The sequence below is a fragment of the Alternaria triticimaculans genome, assembly GCF_023758025.1.
Source record: "Alternaria triticimaculans strain BMP 0046 chromosome Unknown scaffold_3, whole genome shotgun sequence".
NCBI classification, from domain to species: Eukaryota; Fungi; Ascomycota; class Dothideomycetes; order Pleosporales; family Pleosporaceae; genus Alternaria; species Alternaria triticimaculans.
This window is the reverse complement of record NW_026055960.1, coordinates 332,254-352,902: the sequence shown is the minus strand read 5'-3', so window position 1 is coordinate 352,902 and position 20,649 is coordinate 332,254. Positions and strand designations below refer to the sequence as shown.

The 20,649-nt window shown below is 48.7% G+C and overlaps 6 protein-coding genes across 6 annotated transcripts; 1 reads left to right on the top strand and 5 right to left on the bottom strand.

The window, feature by feature from the left end:
- Window positions 1-1,067: 1,067 nt before the first annotated feature.
- J4E78_002811 (uncharacterized protein) lies at window positions 1,068-3,018 on the bottom strand (the record flags this gene model as incomplete). Its single annotated transcript, XM_049363456.1, has 2 exons — window positions 1,068-2,305; window positions 2,352-3,018. The coding sequence occupies 2 exons, from the start codon at window positions 3,016-3,018 to the stop codon at window positions 1,068-1,070; spliced, it is 1,905 nt and encodes a 634-aa protein (XP_049224121.1).
- Window positions 3,019-3,924: 906 nt separating this feature from the next.
- Window positions 3,925-5,435, top strand: J4E78_002810 (uncharacterized protein; the record flags this gene model as incomplete). The annotated part of the gene is made up of 2 exons (XM_049363455.1): window positions 3,925-4,797; window positions 4,851-5,435. The coding sequence occupies 2 exons, from the start codon at window positions 3,925-3,927 to the stop codon at window positions 5,433-5,435; spliced, it is 1,458 nt and encodes a 485-aa protein (XP_049224120.1).
- Window positions 5,436-6,280: 845 nt separating this feature from the next.
- Window positions 6,281-7,590, bottom strand: J4E78_002809 (uncharacterized protein; the record flags this gene model as incomplete). Its single annotated transcript, XM_049363454.1, has 3 exons — window positions 6,281-6,898; window positions 6,952-7,152; window positions 7,582-7,590. The coding sequence occupies 3 exons, from the start codon at window positions 7,588-7,590 to the stop codon at window positions 6,281-6,283; spliced, it is 828 nt and encodes a 275-aa protein (XP_049224119.1).
- A 301-nt stretch (window positions 7,591-7,891) lies between these two features.
- J4E78_002808 (uncharacterized protein) lies at window positions 7,892-10,004 on the bottom strand (the record flags this gene model as incomplete). The annotated part of the gene is made up of 2 exons (XM_049363453.1): window positions 7,892-8,450; window positions 8,530-10,004. The coding sequence occupies 2 exons, from the start codon at window positions 10,002-10,004 to the stop codon at window positions 7,892-7,894; spliced, it is 2,034 nt and encodes a 677-aa protein (XP_049224118.1).
- A 2,969-nt stretch (window positions 10,005-12,973) lies between these two features.
- Window positions 12,974-14,168, bottom strand: J4E78_002807 (uncharacterized protein; the record flags this gene model as incomplete). Its single annotated transcript, XM_049363452.1, has 3 exons — window positions 12,974-13,128; window positions 13,183-14,032; window positions 14,085-14,168. 3 exons carry the CDS (start codon window positions 14,166-14,168, stop codon window positions 12,974-12,976), a joined length of 1,089 nt encoding a protein of 362 aa, XP_049224117.1.
- A 3,488-nt stretch (window positions 14,169-17,656) lies between these two features.
- J4E78_002806 (uncharacterized protein) lies at window positions 17,657-18,826 on the bottom strand (the record flags this gene model as incomplete). The annotated part of the gene is made up of 1 exon (XM_049363451.1): window positions 17,657-18,826. The coding sequence occupies one exon, from the start codon at window positions 18,824-18,826 to the stop codon at window positions 17,657-17,659; it is 1,170 nt and encodes a 389-aa protein (XP_049224116.1).
- Window positions 18,827-20,649: the final 1,823 nt, after the last annotated feature.

Below are 20,649 nucleotides of genomic sequence, written 5' to 3'. Positions count from 1 at the left end.
AGCTATGAGAAAGCGCGACGTGTGCTGCGCTCGGCGCCTTTCTTCCACAAAAAACATTTCTGACCAGCTTGCATGAGACCTCTCGCAATGCCAAAGACATTTCCACCGCTGCAAATAGGTCTCCGCAAATGCTGTACACATAGTCCTCACAGCAGCACATGCAACTCCGAAAAGATATGTCTGAGACTCTAATGTCGATCCAATATCCAAAATCGTCACAAGCACCTATCATGCTTTTCCCGCTACCCGTGGAATCTTTCCTACTGTCAAAAAACCCAGAGTCCACATTATGTCTCTTCTTGTGGCTACAAAACTAAACACAGTCGTAAACATAGCGTCTTCTCGGGTTTCCGCCAGTTCAAAAGAGGTTCACTTACATTCAAAACATGTACCTCATGTCATCATGACTGCGACACCAGTATCCGGCGAACTACCCCAAAGCTCAGGCCACTTCGGTCTGTATAAAAATCTCGTCCGCGCGGTACTCTTTCTCTACAACAATACCACTCATTTTATTAAAGAACAAAAAACTCCAAGGCGGCGTTTATAATGGCTGCGCTCTCCTCTTTGCGAGAAACAAAAGCATCGAATCCAACACTTATGGCGGTTGTGCTTTGCCAAATTCAAAACCGACCGCTCTTCCACGATATGAGGAGGCTTTCTTGACTTCGAAAAGGACGGTAAAACAACTCTTGTGGGCGTACCAACGTCTTGGTTGAGAAATGTCAAAAGAATCATTGCGACAGTTACATGAGAGCAAAGGGATTGAGAAGCGGCTCTCAAATTCCAAAAGCGCCAGGGGCGAATATCATGTGTTTGAGACATCACGTCTCTGAGATAAGCTTAAACCGATACACAATATCTAAAATGAAAAGGCACGATAGCGATGTAAGAGCTTCTTAATCGACAAAAATGGCGCTCTTCTCGCTTATGCTGCTTTCAGCGTTTCGATCCAAAATCGACATATCAAAGTCAAAATTCTTCCATAGCCTTGATATGTCAATTCTAGTTCAAAAAGCTGAAAGCACCATGATATGTCAGCATCGTGTAATACCATCTACCACCATCTACAGCACTCCCCTCTCCACAAACCTAACCGGTAACTCCACACTCCTCGCCCTGAGATACTCACAAACATTCTTACCCAGCGTATCATACGTACTACAAGCATCATACCCACGATCCAAATGATCGTGCAACAAAAAGTGCACCGCCTTGACATTCCGCATCTCAAACCGATCGATCGGCTTGCCTTTATATTCTTCCGGCCCCAATAGTTCCTTCACCTTGTCGATAGTGAGAAAACTGCGCAACCACTCCCATTCATCGGCGTGGCGGACGAAGAAACCGACGTTGGCGTCTGAGCACTTGTCGCCTGAACGACCGAGGACTATGGAGCCGAGGGGGAGGCGGATGGTAGGACCGAAATGGGAGAGTGGGATGGGCGATGGAGTTTCGTAGGAAGGTTGTTGGCGCGGGTACTCCCGAAATGTGGGTGCGAGGGGCATATCAATTACTTTCTTGCCATCCGCGAAGCCATTCGTGACTTCACCGTCCCACATACAGTGTACACGCTGTTTGACGGCTGACTGCGGAAGAAGTGAGGGATGGTACTCGTAGTATGGTTTCCCTTCTGCTTGCCGCACGTCGTTACCTAGTGACGCGCCTGGACACGACATGAGGAAGTTTACCATGGAGATGCGGAAGAAGCCTTTGGGGTTGCGCATGTTGAGTAGCTCTCTGTCGCGAGATTGTGCGAAGACGCGGAAATCGACGGTGGCGACGTCTTGGTTGCGGGCGTCGATGACGGAGGAACCGTTTTGCATGAATTTTAGGACGTCGAACTTCTTGATCAACTCTGGGCCCAGTTCGTATCGGATTTGCTCTTCAATCCATCGGCACTTTTCTTCCATGTGTAGCCCGACGAGATAGATGTGGTATTCGGCTTGCCAGCCTGCGAAGCCTGTGATGCCGACTTTGGTTGTTGGGGGTGGTGGGAGGCCTTTGATGCCGGAGACTTTGACTTGGTCTTCGCCGGTTTGTTCGATCTTGATGTTGGTCAGGTCTGCGGTGACGTCGCAGTTGTAGTATAGTGGGCCTTGAATTTCGTAGAGAAGCTGAGATGTTACCGAGTTGACTGTCATGCAGCCACCGGTGTTCTTCTCCTTGTACATTACGCCCTCGCCTTTGTTGTCGATGGCGCAGATTGGGAAGCCCATGTTGATATGCTTACCTTGGGCTAGGAGACTCCGAAAGTCAGAGCAGTAGCCACCGGATACGTATGCGGCACATTCCAGGAGATGGCCTGAGAATGTCAGTCCGAGGTATCAACATGATCGCAAACGCCTCACCAATTACTAGAGAGCCAGCCAATTCATCGAATTGATCACTCGTCCATTCGTGCCACCATGCAGCGGCACCAATGATGGGCGAAGCATCCGAGACACGACCGGCAATGACAATGTCAGCCCCTTCCGTCAGTGCTCTGGCGATACCCAAACCACCAAGATAACATTGAGCGCAAACAGGCTCTAGACCCCACTCAGACACCGTTTTATCATGCATCAAACTCTTGAAGCCCTCGCCTTTATCCAGCATACTCTTAACAGTGCCCGTAACATCATCACCCTCAATCCAAGCAACCTTCATCGGATACCCAGCTTCCTTGCACGTCTTATCCACAAGCTGAGCCAGCAGCTCCGTATCCGATGCACCAGCATTGACACAGACCTTGATACCACGGGTAGCTATATCTTGTATTGCAGGAGTAAAGCAGTCCATAAAGTTCTCAGCGAACATGGCATAGTTGAGCTTCTCTTCGAATGAACGAGCTTGGAGCATTTGCTCCTTGTTCCTGAGCTTTCCGGTGCCATGCATGGTCATGGTCATTTCGGAGAGCCAGTCCCCTACTATGACATCGACGTCGTCTTTGGCGAGGGATGCGATGGCTCGAACACGGTCGGAGAAGCCGCCTGAGGCACCGCCCACGCGTACGGGTCGGCGGACTGCGGGAGCCATTTTAAGGGCGTATCAAGGAGTTGATCGGTAACCACCGTTACCGAATATCTCCTCCCCCAATGTATACAACCAAAGTACGCGAGAAGACCCCTCGGGCTCGAGCGCGAAAGACAGAGAAGGAGTTGATCGGTATGATGAGGATGGCGGGTAGAAAGCGCTGAGCGAGCCAGACATCGACTGGAAGCCATGCTGAGATGTATCGCTGCGCCATCGGAATAGCTTTCCCCTCATGCACTGGAGTCTGTGTAGGAATTCGAACGGCTGTCCATATCCGTAGGAAGCTGCGGACTATGCATTCAGAACTGGGATGGACATGTACGAAGTACCCCACTTGGGGCGAGCCGCTGGACTAGACCATCAGTAGCTAAGATCTGACCCACTCACTCCGCTCTGGAGTCTAAGGATGGCTTTCGAGCTGCCGAACATACGCGAGTTGCCTACCTCATGCGGCGCGTTCCTGGGCGGGTCGTGGTTGAGGGGAGCGTCGGGTCGGAGAGGAAACTGAACAGGCCTGCAGCCTACCCCGAGATGAAAACACGCAAAGTAGCGGAATCAACGTCAATGTAGCCTTCATGATGTTTGTTCACTCTCTTGAACGAGGTGAGGGAGTGTCGCGGTGTCCACGGGTACCGAGGCAAGCACGGCCAGCTTGGAAGTAGTAGCAAGACCCGCGTCAACGATCGTGAACTTTACATCAACGTACCATAAGAGCAAGTCATCAGACACAATGTCGTTATCGATCATATCAATATCGGTGTGGTAGTACAAATCTCGTAATCCCTTGGAACGCAGCTGGCGGCGGCGCTGTGCCACACCACGTGCCTGCCGATTCGGACCGACACTAAAACACACACCATCCCCTAACCATCGCGCATCCCCGCATCTCCACACCTGGGATCAACTTTAATGTCGCAGTCACCGGGGCGCGCTAGAGCGCCCGCTGGCCTCCCCATCCACGCCCCCTCCAGCAATGCGCATCCACCCAGCAGCAGCAACGATAACCACGATAACGCGCCCCTACCTTCCTACCTCGCGCGGCATGTCCAGCTCGGCTTCTCCACCGACGATGTCGCTGCGCTCATCACCGTCATAGACTCCAGCCAAGACCGATCGCCCTCCTCTACGAACAGGACGCTAGCGCACCTCCCCGCAGAACTGCTCCTACAAATCCTCGAACATGTCCCTGTGGACTATATTCTCGACTGGCGTTTAGTCTGCCGTGGCTTTCGCGATGCGATCGACGGGCGGGTTCTATACCGCTGTCTGCAGAGGACGGAGCTGGTGGGGTATATGGGTGCGAGAGATTTTGGACTCATGGTGGACTTGGACGACGAACAGTATGAGTCCATCCATTTACTCGAAGCGGGGTTTTCGCACGTCGAGAGCGATGGCGATGATGCTGCCGGTCTTGGGACGAACCGACCTGTGTGGAGCGCGACGCACGCCGTCTTCGAAATCGCAGATGAGTGGTATGACGCGTTCAGGCGAGTGGGCGGTGCGGAAGCGAATGATGGCCATACGCTTGACGACGCGGACTCAGACTGGTATAGTGTCTTGGACCGACTGCAGTTGCGCCGCAGGGAAGAATACTTCGGGACGTTGCGCTGGTGCATCCGGCTCGACCACGCGGTTCTAGATTTGGATCTCCCGTGCGAATGGCGGCGAATGCACTTCGACGTCGATGTCACCCTGCGCACGGGTTCGATACGGGTTGCGTGGAAAGACATGCTCATCCGCTTCCTCAAGACGGAGCGACAATACCGGTTACTACTAGAACAAGTACGTCTGCTTTCAAAACAGCTCGTATGAACATGCTAACAACCACGACCCAGAAAACCGACTCCCCCTACACATTCTCCCACCACGAAGACTGCCTCCGCTCCGTCCGCCGCACCCACCTCATGCGCTCCCTCACAGACAGCAAAGACGACCTCCGCATCCTCTGGCACATGCGCCTCCTCCCACCCCTCTGGGCCAGCGCCCCATCCCCCAAACACACACCCCTAAGCCTGACCCCCACCGAAAACGACGCCATAACCACACTCCTCCTCCTGCGCCGCGCCGCCTCCCTCACCTCCTCCCAACTCACCTACCTCCACACCCTCCACACCTCCTACCAAACCATGGAGTCCGCCCTCCGCGACCTAGACGAAACATACTCTGAATTCAAATCCTACATGAATATGCCTGGTTTCCAGACGAATATTCTGCTGCCGGCTGTGATTCGCAATGCGAAGAATATACCGAGGAATCCTGTGGCGTGGAGTGATGAGCTGAGGAGTAAGATTGAGGGCATGGTGGAGAAGTGGCGGGGGCAGAGGGAGGTTGTGGAGAGGGTGAGGGGACTGTTGGAGAGTAGTAATGTGGCTATGGCTGTGCCGGATGATAGCTTTGATGAGCTGGGGAGTGATTTTTGAAATAGTGGCAGATGGGTGGGATGTAATGACAGGATTGAGATGTGGGATGGAATGGGTCTGCGGGCGGGCTGGCATGATGGATGATTCATTTTCATCTTGATGTGAGGCTGATCTATGGTGGACTGGATATATTTCTAATATTTTGCGGATCGACTAAATCATGTTTCGAAGTACGCAGCTGGTGGCGATGGCCCCTACATCCTTCATAGAGACAGAATAATGCGATGGTACTACGATCAAGAAAAGCATCTGTGTTAGCTCGGATGGCTTCAAGAAGATTAGGTTCTCTCAATCCGTGTTTTATACTCTTGGTCGAGGCATACAGTGTTGTCTGTACTAGCAAACGTGTGGGATCCCATGTCATGTATACCTTTCGATCATGTTTTAGTACACCCCGTGTATCACCAAAGTGATGTATGTGTAACAACACCTCCGTTACACTACATACCCGATCAAGGATCCAGCATCACACAACATCACAATCAACCAGCAAATGAAGACAAAGTGTTCCAAAGTATTATGATTAAGGCCTGGAATCTATCCCAAGCTCGGTATGCCGAATGCGCAATGTGTATATCTCAAAACACCATGCGCTGCATCAAACCATAATAAACAAAAAAATGCGCCAAAGCTAGCTCATCGAATCATTGCGCTCGCAAGCTATCAACATGAAGAGTAACAACAAGCGCCGGCGACATGCTCGCTAATGCAGGGAAGACATGCGGTGGAAGTAATGCAATGCGAGGCGAGGCGGTGGACATGCAGGGGTAATGTGAAGCCTGACATGCCATGCGCGGGAATAAGAAGAAGGGTTCTCAGAAGAATTCGGTGGGTGAATGCCATGCTCAGAGAATGAGAGCAGCGCCGAGGAAGACCATGGACGCGCCGACCATGGCGAAAGGAGCCATGGAGATGGACGAAGCGGCACCGTCGGCGGGGGGAGCGGCGGCGTCACCAGTCTCGCTGGCCTCGGCACCCTCAGAGCCAGTGGCAGTCGCGCTGTTGGAGAAGGGTGTGGCGGAGGAGAAAGCAGAGCCGGTTGACATGGAGTGCATGCTCCTGCTCTCGCTGGTGAGGCCGCTAGTCTCGCTGGCGGAGATGATGCTAGTAGATCCGGACAGGGCACTCGAGGTGGTGCTGCTCATCGACATGCTCATGTCGCTGCTCATGCTCGAGGCAGTCTCGTCGAAGAGAGCCTGGATGCGGATCTCGTGGCACTGGTCGCCAATCCACGAGTCGTACAGGTTGCCGAAAGCACCGCTCATGCAGCGCCACCAGCGGGTGCTGCCTCCTATGGCGAGCGAGTCGTTGCCGCACACTGAGAAGCCGCCTGTGTAGATTGCGCCTGCCTGGGGAGGGCCATCGAACTGGAACTGTTGGTTGGCGACGATGGAGCCGGTGCGGCCGTATTGGTCGTGGAGGATACCGTCTTCGAGAGTGCAGAGGAGGTCGCCGTCAGATGCCTGGTGATGGTGTTAGTACGATGTTATGAGTAAGAGTCCAGGGGAGCACATACCTCTTGAGCAGTTTCGCGCCTCCTGAGACTGGGGTTCTCGAGTGTGCCAATCCGGAAGGGCGTCGTGACAGTCGTCTTGCAGCCCTCGGGCGCAGAGGCATCGGGAGCAATGCCCTCCTCGACGGCCTGGGCGAGGCCAGTGGCCGCGAGGAAAAGCGGAGCGAAGATGGTGGAAGTGCGCATGGTGACGGTCGAGGATCCCTGACAAGCTAAGACCCACAAGTATGGGAGGGTATGTCGTATCGTATTACTCGTGATGATATGAAGAGTGCGGGATAGAAGATACTCGTGATATGGGCTTGCAGCGTCAAAGTCGTGAAGAATAGCAGAAGAGCGGCGATGGGAGGGTGCAAGATAAGAGGCTGGACGCGAGGCCGGCCAGAATTATTTGTTGGTGCAACCCTCGCGCGACTTCCACACAAAGCAAGGCCCAAGGCGCAACAAGCAAGGTGTACCTGCAGATCGACGCTCAATCGGGCAAGGCCCAACGCGTGGACGTCAATGCGTAGATTGCATGTTTATCGTTGAGATCATAACCGCTTGCCGAGATGAAACATGGCCGACCATGCACCCTATAGGGATGACGCCCGTAGAACTCCTGGGGAACAATACGAGCCTCAGGCTGTCCACGTAGGGCATGGTGAAGACACAGGAAAGCGCATCGTGTGCGTGCGACAGCGCCTTCTACACCCACACCGCCACCGGCACCAAGGCAGGTACCCGCGCCGACGTTGGAACTTGCGCCTGTCAACGCCTGCCCACTAATTTGCTAGCCCTCTGGGCACTCGAGGACAAGATCTGGGCAAACATCGCCATCGGCATTCAATTCCGTCGCACCATGGCCAGCGCAGCGTTTACGGTTACACGGCATTGCCGTCATCGCATTGTGTTTGCCCATTCTACACGAAACTGCCTTCCCCATAACCTCGCGCCTGCAAACCTACCATTTCCAGGCTGCCATGTCATTAAACTGCCGCTCTGCCTGCATCTTGTGCATGCTCACCGTCATGTCCTGTGGCGTCATACCTGCCCCAGTCTGCGTGGGTCCCGAGGTAGGTGCGGTAGAGTGCGTGTGCGCCGGAAGAACATCGGGGTCGACTGCCATCGCAGCCTTCGTCTCCTCACACACGCGCCCGATTGCAAATGTCTGGATTTCTGCAGCTCTGGCCTGCAGTGCTGGCATTTCTGTTTTGTCCCGCTTGTTGAGGTCGGGGTGGTTCAGCACCCCCGGCTTATACGTGTCTGCGCACAGTGCCATCAAATCACCGATATCTTCTGGCGCGTGCATCATCTCAAGAAAGAAGAATTTGTACCATCCCGCCAGGTTCAGAGCCGGCATGTACGACGTGTATGTTGTCATTGGCGTTGGCACATCAGCGATTACTTTTGCACCTTGCGCATGCGAATGTTGATTAAAGTTCCAGTTTGGTGTCAGGTTGGATTGGCAGGGCACCATGATGTGGGGGATTCCCTCGAGACTCCACAGCTTTGCAAAAGCGCTATAGGACCTGTAGGAAAAAAGACCTGACTTCACATTAGCCTTGCATCATCTGTCGGCAATTCAGACACTCACGACACGCGTCTTCGGTCAATTTCACCCAGCTTCCGATGATCTTTGGTGCTTCTAGAAGGCCCGTGTTCTTTGGCTCAAACTTCCGGTCCAGAGCGTCGAAAAGCAAATCGGCCAGAATATAGAACTCGCGTGTTGGAACTTCAGTGACCGCATCTGCAAACCTCCACGGATCAGCCAGTGGAATCGTGCTGACACTAAACGACCGCCGAGGAATGGTAAAGCCAGGCGATGGCGATCCAGTCGGAGATAGCGAAGGGTGGAAGGCTTGATATTGCGAGCCTGAGACCGATGATTCTTGTTCCTTCGGCTTCGATTCTGCAATAGTCAAGTTTCCAAGATCTGCAGGAAGCTCCGCAATGAACTCGTGTGGCGCAGAATGTCGAGACTGATGCGGTCCGGGCGTTGACGACTGACTTGACGGTACAGGCTTGTTTGACGGCACTTGAGGCGCCGTAGTCATCGGCTGTGTAGTCGGAGGGCTGACGGAGTGGGCGGGCACCTGCGACTGTCCTTGGCCGTATGTACCACCTGGGGACGGGCTATTCCACTGTTGCTGTGGATGAGGTTGCGGACTTGCCGCAGTGATGTTCTGCTGTGTGGAACATGTTGGGGAACCCGACTGCTGCCCGGTAGCCTGTTCCCATTGTGGCTGCATGGGCTGGGCGGGTATCCCTGGAGACATAGTCGAAGTGTGGGGTGGTGGTGTATGCTGCACAGCATTGTAGCCTCCTACTACTCCCGTCTGCTGTCCAGTATATTGGCCAGATTCATGTGTCGGTTGTGGGACAGGCGCCTGAGGCTGACCTGGCTGCGCCTGGTTCTGCGCATTGTACCCGTGTGTCTGTGTATGCTCCGCTATCCCGCCGCCTTGGCCGTATTGCCATGAAGTATGTCCTGCGGTCGTGAGCGGCGACTGTGGCGTATGAGACTGTGTGTTGGGTGCTTGGGTGGTTTGCGGTGGGAAGTAGTTGGTCTGCCCCGAGTGGCCGGAAGCGGGTGTAGAGTAGGTGGGTTGCTGATACGGAGACTGCTGCGAAGGTGGGTAGGCATTCGGCGCTTGAGGTGGGGGTTGATGCTGCGGTGGTGCCCATTGCTGCTGTTGCGACTGAGGACTGAAAGCCTGACCCTGAGGTTGCTGGTATGGTTGATTTTGGCCCTGCTGCCCAAAGTGAGTCTGGTAATTCTGATAGCTCTGGAGATGCTGCGGTGGGCCTCCCGGAGGCTTGTTCCCTAGCTTTGAGCTTATAGTCTTGCCCAGCTTGTTCAGCATTGGCTTTCCTGTCGTCACCGCCTGCTCAAGCCGATGATTCATCATCTGGCCAAACGTGCCCCCTCCCTTCTGAGATTGATATTGTGCTCCATAGTTCTTGGTATTGGGCTGATAGCTCGAGGGCTGCTGGGCGCCTTGCGGTTGCGTTACAGCGTTCTGGTTTGGAGGAACGTAGGATCCTGGCGACGGCATCGAGTTGTACTGCGACATGGCCTACAACGTGATATTAGTGAACTCTAGAGCGAGCATAAGGCGCTCTCTTGTCGTTACAGAGGCACCACACTGCAGCGCACAAAGCTCGTTACCACAGATGGGCATCAGCCGCACCGTATACGGCGCTTGGCAACAAGCCATTGAGTCTAGGGTTAGCGAAGACATTATCGTTAGTAAGGTGATCGAAATGTGTGGACAATTATGAAGGCATGAACTAATGCGTCTATCAAAGTCATGATAGCAGGTAGTGGGGTGTTTGGTGTTCGCCAGACGCGTAGATTACTTTTGCGGAAGTGACGGCATGCTGGACCCTGCAAGCTGCCCAGGGCCGAGGTGGAGCTGCGAACCTAAATAGTCACGCTTCGATACGCTAATTGCAAAACACTACTTATTATTCTGCGCGTTTATTATATAATTTATATATAATTACTAACTATTCTTTTAGTATTAAAATTAGTAGTATAGTATTATAATATTACTTTTTAGATAAGTAGATAGTAGCTAGTACTATAAAATAGTAAAAAAATTTAGTTAATAACTAGAGTTTAGTAGTAACTTAAATAGTTATAATAATTATAAGTAAAGTTTTAGAATGCTTATAAGTAGTATAAAATTTTATTTTACTACTTTTATTTTAACTCTATTATACTTTTTAACTTATATACTATTATAAATATTAAGTAATATATATTTTATATATAACTTAATCTATTTAATTCTAAGCTATTTATAATAGTTTAAAAACTAAAGTAGTAAGCTAAAAAAACTTTAGATATTTTACTACTAACTTTAGTAGTTAAAATTATTATATTATTATTTTTAGAGTAGTTAAGTACTATATTAATAAGTATACTAGTAAGTAGAGTATATATATATATATATATATATAATACTAATATTTATAAATATAAGTTACTTTAGACTTTTCTAGACCTAAGAGATAAAGCTTATAGTATACTTTTTTAGAAATTAAATAATTATATAATTATGTAATTATATAATTACGTAATAACATATTACTATATTAAACCTAATAGTAAACTTAAAAATCTCTAATATAAGTCTAAATTTATAACTTATAATACTTATACTTATACTATCTTTATAATAATTAATATATATATAATTATAATAAGCTAACTACTTTATATTTATTATATATTACTAATAGCTATTTAGACTATTAACTAGTAGTACTAGCACTAGTCTTATATAATTATATAGTACTAAAAAAAAACTAAGTAAGTCTATTACTAGTATAAAGTTTCTAAAATAACTTAAGATACTTATATAACGCTTATATAATATTTATATAAATACTAGTAACTTATATTTTATATATAATTACTTATAAGTCTAGCTATATTAGCTATATTATACTATTCTTTAGTATACTAACTATTTATTTTACTTATTATTACGCGTTTATTAGTATAGCCTAATACTATACTATATATATACTACTTTCTATAGCTAGTAAAGCGCTACCTCTCTTTAGCTAAGAAAAATAGTACTTTTTATAAGCTTAATAAAGTTAAGCTTATCTTAAATTACTAGTATATTTACTAACTTAGCTAGCTTTTTATCTAATATACTAAGTTAGTTAAACTATTTTTTTATAATTACTAAGATATTAAAAAAAAAGTTTATTTAAAAGAAATAGTATATACTTATAATATATAAAGCTATAAAGTATCTTTTATTACTAGTAATTACCTCTATCTATCTTATACTATTTTAATAGAAGCTTTTTTTTAGCTTTATTTTTATAGCTATATTTTATAAGTTTTTTATTAAAGACTTTTTAAAATAAACTAGAAAGTTAAATACGCTATATATATAACTAGTAAAAACTACTAAAGTAGTACTTTCTATTATACTAGGCGTTATTATTATTATTATTATAAGAACTAGAGTTTTTATTATAAGTATAGAAGTAAAGTTTAGTATAAGAAGTTCTTTATATTTAGTAGATATATTAGTAGATTTTTTAAATATATATAAAAGTATTAAGAAAGATATAAAATAAAGAAAAGTATTCTTTATATATAAAGTTTTATATAATCTCTTTTAGGCTACTATTCTTTAAACTATAGTATTAACCTTTATAATAGTATTATAACTATAGTTATCTATTTAGCTTTATAGCTAATAAAGAGGCTTTTATTTAATACTATACTACTTTTTAACTTTTAGCTCTTTTACTAATAAGAGCTATCTACTATTACTATTAGTATCTACTTAGCTTTAAAAGCTTATCTAAACATATATTTTTTAAATTTTAATATTTCTATAGCCTATAGCTTTATAGCTTACTTATTACTACTTTTAAGTTTACTTTTAAGTTCTTTAAAAAAGCCTTTATTACTATTACTTTTTATAAGTATATTATTATTATTATTAAAGTACTATATTTATAGTAAATATTATAAAAAAAGTTTTTTTAATTTTTATAGTTATATATAGTAAGTATAAAGTATTTAAAAAATATACTTATAATAAGATTACTATATAGAGTTACTAACTACGTTTTATTACTCTACTTTATATTAATACTTTACTATAATAAGTTACTTAGAAACTTAGAAAATTTATAAAGAAGTTAACTATTTTAAAAATATAATATAAAGAGTAATAGTACTTATATAAGCTAAAAAGGCTTATATTAATACTATAAAGTAGAACTATATACTTATAATAAAGTAGTATATTAAGTTATAAGCTAAAGTTTAGTTACTATTAGTTTAAATAGTTAGATAAATAAAGTATTAGCTAGATTTAATACTACTAGTAATTAGACTAGTAGCTAAATAATCTATATTAAATAAGACGTTTTATTTAGATATTTAGTTTACTTATTACGTTTTTTGCTCTCTTAGAAGACTGCAAAACACTACTTAAGCTTTACAACTATAATACACTTATAGCATTACTAGATATCTTCGATCTATATGAACACGACAACTTCAGTGTATGGCAGAATCCACGCGACTCATACCTCCAACTTCCACTAGAATCTTGACATGGTTCTCCTTGTTATTGATCAGGGCTTTGATCCCACCTTCTACCAGATCCTCCAGACTAATCTTGCTGGTAATCATCTTCATGGGTTTTAGAGTACCTAAAGACAAGTCAGCATCTGGAGATAGTAGTTCTCGCTCACCGCACAACTTACCAGCAGCTAGATGCTCGATGACGGCCTCGAGGTCCTTTCTTTGGTAGCCCAAAACGGCTGTGTATTGCGCCTCCCGGAACACGAGCATATTCGGGTTGAACGGAACTTCCTTCTCCCAAATCGCGACGTTGACGACCGTCCCTCGAGCGCGCACCGCCGTGCAAGCCGTTGTGAGACTTGCGGGAACGCCAGCGCAGTCGAAAACCACATCCGGTCCATCTTTTCCACTCAGAGCCTTGCTCATCTTCGCAACGTCGTATGTTTTGGGGCAGAGGACATGGTGCGCGCCGAACTCCCTTGCGAAGCGTTGCCGCGCGCCCGACACCTCGCTCACGATGATCTTCTTGGTACCCAGGGCCTGGAGACATTGGACGATTGCCAGCCCGATCGGTCCACCGCCTAGGACCATGACAACGGAGTCGGGTGTCAGTGGGGCAGCTGAGATAGCATGCCACGCAACAGCCAGTGGCTCCACCAGTGCGCCGACGTCGAGCGGTACGTTGGTGGGCAAGTTCAATACTGCGCCTTCAGGCACAACGACTGAATCGCTCAAACCACCACCTCCTCCCGAGAGCCCGATGAAGCCACCGTTTTCGCATACGTTTTCCGAGCCCGCCTTGCACGCCTCGCATTTGCCGCAATATATTGTCGGCTGAACAACGACATTTTGGCCCACCGTAAAGCTCGAGTTGTCCGAACCCACTTCAGTCACAGTCCCTGAGAACTCGTGCCCCAGGGTAATGGGAATCGTTTCGTTCGTACACGGGTGCGGTGTCGTCGGCGCGAAATTAGGTCCTCCGAGGTATTCATGAAGATCTGTACCACAGATGCCTACGAAGGCCGGTGCGACCTACACACTGTCAGTCATCGCACAAGCCGCTTCCCAAGCCTCAAACACATACCCTGACTTGTCCCGCCCCGCACTTCTGCTCATCCACATCCTCAATCCTGATGTCCTCTTTGCCGTAGTATCTTGCTGCGCGCATGGTGAATGTAGAAGCCCGGTCTTGATCACCCCAGTTCGGTAGTCCCATAACTCAGATTCCTCTCGATCAACGACCGTATTTACAAATGCGCTTTCAATAGCGGATGACATGACACGATCTGCGACCTCCGCTTTGCCAACTCTAAAAAGGAGCGACCTCGGTTCCGCTTCTCGGAACGTATGCGCACAGCCCCCAGGTGTACATGTGATCTAGAAGAGGGTAGGTACCCACTGTTGCCGCCGTGCCGCCCTACATATCTATGTATGTAGCGGGTTCTGGACGAATGGCCAAGCCCGGACTGCGGGCATCGTGAGGCGACGCGGCTCGCACAAGAGGGCCGCGTCCGCTTGCACGCTTGGGTATCATCGGGAGCGGGGCTGGCATAGTCACGATATCAGGAGGCATCTCCGTGAGTCCCGTATACCCGGCTGCCAGTGGTGCCATGCGAATGGGTTCGGTGGAGTTGGTGCGAGGCTAGGTTTGCGGGGGCGGGGAAATTGTGGAATGACTAACTTTGGTAACCCGGATGCTGGGCTCTTGCTTTGTTGATCCGACTTGGCTCTTGCGCTTCTTGTGGGCTAGCGCTCGAATTTGAAGTCTTTTCGCGAGGAACTTTGGCTCTTGCGCTCCTTCCTAAAGAACAGAGTGCGCAACAAAATGCACTTTTCAGATTCCAGCAGTCAATACTGACTCATGAATGAGCTTCCTTGTGCGACAATCGCGGTGTTTCAGGCTTAACAGTATCACCATGTAAGCTGCATCCTGCGTTTAGGTGGTCTGGCAACGTAGCCGGAAGACCTCACTTGATCATGACGACTTTTGCGCATCCAATGCTACGCCGATGTACGACTTCTTCTTCACCAAAAAACATTCAAGGACAGAACGAATGACATGATGGGGATTAATGACGAGGCTGGGCATAAAGCGGCTGTGCCGCCCACGCCGCGACAGGCAACAACATCGTCGCGAGGCAAATTTGCCTCTTGGAACACTGCATGTTTGCTCCCACCGAGCCGTTCTCTGATTCATATGCGTAGTCGCGCGTCTAGTTGAAGATGCAGCCATTCACTTATATTCGCGAATCCGTTCTCTATGCTTGGAACGACAGCGCCCGCTTTCGTCGCTGGACAAAGCTCCTGACATGCCCATGTCTGGGCTGCTGTTTCTGCCTCCACTCAGCTAGCTTCAGCGACTGTACTGGACACCGACGGAAAAGAAGACGACAAAAACGCATCCTTGTCATGAGTGAAGTGAAGCAGGCGCGGCGAGAGAGAGCCTTGCAGAGCAGAAAACGCAGTGTGTCTGTGGACAGGAGACAGATCAAACTGCCGTTTAGAAGGAGGAAGGAAGCTGTGGAGCAAAACCAGAGCGATTTCTTTGGGAAATTACCCGCGGAGTTGCGATTGAAGATCTACGGCATGGTATTTCGCGATATTGAGAATATTCTTGTGGATGCATACGACAAGGCGGAGGATGACATGTTCAAATTCAGCGCCGATCCTGGACGCTCAACAGACATTCTACGTACCTGCCGAAGGATGTAAGCCCAAACACCGGGAAACTTTCAGTACACTATCTAATCGTTCCACCAGCTACCACGAAGCCGTCGATATGCTATACTCAGAGATCGACTTCACATTCGCAAGCTACAGACGTTTCATCCTCTTCACTCGCTCGATCCCACCACCACGCTTGGCTAGTATCAAGCGCATTACCATCGAAAACATTGGGTCGAGATGGATTTCCGAAATCACTGAAGAGGAGCGATACCGCCGTAACTACGAATACGACGACTTCTTCACAGCAATCGCATCCTTGCCCAGACTTGAGTCCCTTGACCTGGAATTTGTAGCAAGAACATGGCATGTCTATCCCTATCCGCGCGGGGACGATATTGAGTTATTGGATGAGATCGAGCAGAGATGCAATACGGATGGCGCTGAAGTTTGGTATAGAACACGTGCGTCTCCGATTGAAGCAGAGAGGCTGCGGGAATGGGAGTATGAGAGGAAGAAGGATAGAGTATCTTGGACGACATGGGAGATTCATCCTTACCAATACACCAGACTATGGTGATGGTATTAAGATGCGCGTTTCTCCACAACATATCGGAAGGGGAGTTGGGTATTCATAGTAATGGGCTTATGATAAGCAAGTCTGCGACCCACATTCAGGGTGTGTTTCAACACCATACAGTAGCCTTGCGACGCTTGCAAAGAAAGCCGCGCCAGCCAAACAGCCTGATCAGCAGTCAGTCCAAGACTGTGCCAATATGCTACCTGGTCGGGATATGGTTGCCTGACGAAGCCACAACAGTGAACGGGCCCCACCAACTGTGCCTCCTTCGCAAGATCAAACAAGGCCGCCCACAACACATATCTTCAGCCAGCGTCGCCCCATCTCAACGTACACACCATTCAGACAACACGATGCCAATTCTCGGACCCATCAAAGATGCCATAATATACACATGGCACACCAACTCCATCCTGCGCTTCTGCTGCAAACTCGTCACTTGCCCTCTCTGTGGTCTGTGTTATTGGCTCAGATCCATCGAACCCCTTACCTGTGTTAAACGTCCCCCCGGCCGCCCATCTACAGCACAGCAAAGGCGATATGACGCCTTGACTGAGATCGAACATCGGAGACGCGTGCGTGCTTTGGAGAAGCGAAAGCGCAGTGTTTCAGTTGATAGGACCCGGGGGGTATGGAAGAAGAATGCGGAATATCAATCGCAAAGTTTGTTCTTTACCAAGTTGCCTGCGGAATTGAGACTGCAGATCTATGCGCTTGTGCTCTCTGAGCAGGAGGAAGTGGGGTTGAGGTTTAATCGCGAGGAACTTTGGGATCTTTGGAGGATAAAGGCGGTATCAGGCTGCAACATGGAGATGTTGAGAACTTGCAAGAAAATGTCTGTTTCCTCCTCGCTTTCGGGCAGTGTCGTTGAGCAGAACACTTACTAAAGGTACAGGTACCGCGAGGCCATTCCGGTGCTCTACTCCAATAATACGTTCAAATTCGATAACAACAAGATCCTGTCTATTTTCACGTCGACAGTCCTTCCGCAACGCCTCGCTCGGATCCGAAATATCGTTATCGATGATACATGGTCTTCGTCTTGGTCCAGCGCTGTTGGCATTTTCAATCACTGTGAGGGCCTGTATGCGTCGCTTGGGGGTTTCGCAGCTCTTAGAGAAGTGGTACTGAGGTACCGTCTACGCGAGAATGAGTACAGGATGACTCCACACCTGAGGGACTTTGCTCTGCTTGAGAGACTGGAAAAAGAGGAGAGACCAAGAGGGTATGAGATGTTTTATGAGATATTAGATGTTCACCCGGGGCCGAAGATTGAAGGTCTGTTGTTTGATCGGTGGGTTATTGGTGAGAGAAAGAGTATACGCGGGGTGGACTCAGATGAAGGCGTGGAATGAAAGCTTTTGCAAGCATCAGGAAGGACGAGGAAATAAAGACATGCTGAGAATGTGTATTTAGACGAGTATAACCTTTTTCCTCTGCCCAGGCTCGATTTCCAGTGTGTCCATTACATGTCCGTAAGTCTTATCGGCTGTCTGCCCGATGCCTATTCGCTCGTAGCAGGTCTCCGCAAAGCGGTGCGACTCAACAACCAGCAGGAAGTAGGTAATGGGAGTGCTGCTGAAGGTTGTGTGCACCCTCTGCGATACGATCAGAGCCATGCATTGGGTAATACAGTTTTCTGGGATGCGATCATGGTAGCCTGTACCGATACAGACACCACGCTCGTCGAAAATATCGACCACCATGCGAAGATAAGGGTCGCTGTATGGCGCGCTTCCGTCTGAGTACGAGCGGCAGACAACGTCGAGGCTATAGGCCTCCAGCATCAGAACGCCATCCCCAGTATGCGCAAAGGAAGTAACGGCTCGCTCGAGCATGGGTTGGTGTTCAAGCACCGTGGCTGCAAGTTGGGTGTCGATCGTCCTTGATTCGCGGCTGAAGATCATGTTTACTGGGCCATCCAGAGAAGCCCACGACCAAGAAGGTGGACTGGAGCTAGCGGTAACCCGTCGCACGGGCATGAGCGATCCGTCGGCATACCAGAGGAGGCCAGCATGGACATGTTCTCTCCACAAGCCAGCCTTATATGTAAAATGGGTGACTTCGCAAAATATTTGCGCAATGCCAGCAATCGCCATGAAGACATCGCTGCGGTATGTGAGACTCAGCCGAGAGTACTGACATACAATGCGATACCATTGCATCATAAAGGCCTCGCTTTCCGGCACATGTCTGCCAAACCCCCCCACGGTCGGATTGTTGGCGAAAGTAAGGCAGCGCTTGAAGCTCTCGTTAGACCACTCGCCCTCTTGCCATGCTTCAGGGTTCTCCTCCGCACTCCCTTCTCTTGCAGAGGTCTCGAGACACTCCCAGAAGATTTCGTTCTTCTCGAAATGCACGACTCTTCTTGACAACAATCGCTCCTGCAATACCCATGCTCGTTTGTTCAGTGGCGATTCATGAAGCACTTCGCTCCAAGTGGGCCGCGCTCGACGAAGATGAAGGTTCTCACCCAGACTGATCGTTGATACCGACTCTCGAGGTTTGAGGAAGCCGACATGAGAGTCTTGTGCGCTCAGTATAGAGAGTGTGGCGAAAGCATTTCGGTAGTAGCTTCCCATATTGCTGACGTCTAGGTCGCGGCTCGCAGTATCGTCTTGCACGATACAAAGTGCATCGACCCAAAGTAGCTTGAGGCCCAACCTTCGGGTAGCGTAGATGGCGTCTCGAAAGTTTTGCGGGAGGTAATGGGTGTCTAGACCAGTTTTGAACCCTTCCACTGTTGTTCTTAAGGTGGCTGACATAGTACCTGCAGCGCCCCAGCAGTGGCTGAGTGCGGCATAACGCTTGTCGCCTCTACAGGACGATCCATGTACCAGCTTCAAAGTCTCCACGTTCAGCAGTGTGTTTGGCATCGACGGTGATTCTTCTTTATGACAGCATGCATGAGTGGAAGTGCACCCGTCGAGCCATGTTTGTATCAAATCCCAGCACGGTTCGGAATTGGCATGCGAGTGGATCCGTCTGAAGAAAGTCTGGTTGCTTGGGTGCTTGCCTGTTCAGTGTCAGCCTCATATCGGTAGCTTCATATCGCTGCTACCTACGCTCAGTGAATATCTCGAACCGATGCAATGTGTTACTAAAGTCGATTACTGCTAGACATGGTCCATGCCGAGCTACTTCAAGATGGGCGTCTTCAACGGAGCGTCCTAAAAGGCCAACGACAAGCTCCTCATAGAAGTATCTACAGAGAGTACAGCCTCGCGCAGCCGCTATCTTTAGAGGTTTCGCGTAGTATCGTTGTGTCGTGTCATGTTTCGCGACTAGGCGGCACGTGGCACACAAGTTGGTGGTATCCCAAGGAACGAGGAAGGTTGAAGTAAGTACAGCCATGCTTACACGAAGTAAAAGAGAAGGCTGGAAAGCTCAATTGTAATCATCTTGAAGTACATTGAGTCTTCCGTGCCACAGAAATCGATTGGTGGCTGAGCGCCGTCCAGGATCTTCCCACAGCCACATTAGCGGCACATGCGTGACCTGGTCGCCGCGTCTGCCTGGTATAAGAGACACGGAATAGGAGGACTCGAGTGTCGACAATGAAGAGCAGTCGTAATGGGGGTGGCGCATGCGTGACGAAGGAAGTCGCAATGTTGACGGTGCGAACCACAAGGCTGCTCCTAGTGCAGGGGTCCTCGCCAAAACAGGCATCGACCCGCGCATGTCGTCAGTAGATCCCATCCATCGTGACTTTGCTCACACTGCGTGACTACGCGCTACGGCTACATAATATTCTTGATGTGATTATGGTACGTGTAATCAGACGACAGACCAGGCATGGTGGAAGTAACTTGAACGCGGTGGTAAAGTAGCCGGACCTGACAAATATGAGTACAAGAGTCGCTGCCCGTGTGCTTCCTGCGCCCAACGATTTACGACAGGACGACCGGCGTCCAGCGAGGCCGTAATACATCAACCCCTCCATAGCTAAAACCCATGAGTAATTTTGCGTTGCGTGCCTAAGGTTTTCCGAAAGATTTTCGTCGTGAAGTTTCGCAGGCGTCCTCTAGAGAGCGCTTCCTCTCACACTGCGAACCTCTTGGGTTCCGTACTCGAGATTTTACTCGCTAGGATGGTCAAGCGAAGCGGAAGTTCAACTTTCGAGCTTAAAGTCTATTCCGCTGTTGGACGAATGGAATCTCTCTCCAAGGTAAAATCCGTAGTGTGAACAGATCGACGATCGCGCTAGCGAGGTGTAGGGAGTGCCGGCAGCTATTGGAGCCACAACTGCCTCAAAACCAGTCGGAAGCCAGGCACGAGGCTTTTGAAACTCCTTTTGAACGATGCTTGAATAGACTAACCTATCGCTCCTGCCGAAGCAGAAGAAAGGTCAGCTGTGGCTAAAAAACAACGGGCGGCAAGATAGTCCCGGGCCTCGAGATCGCAG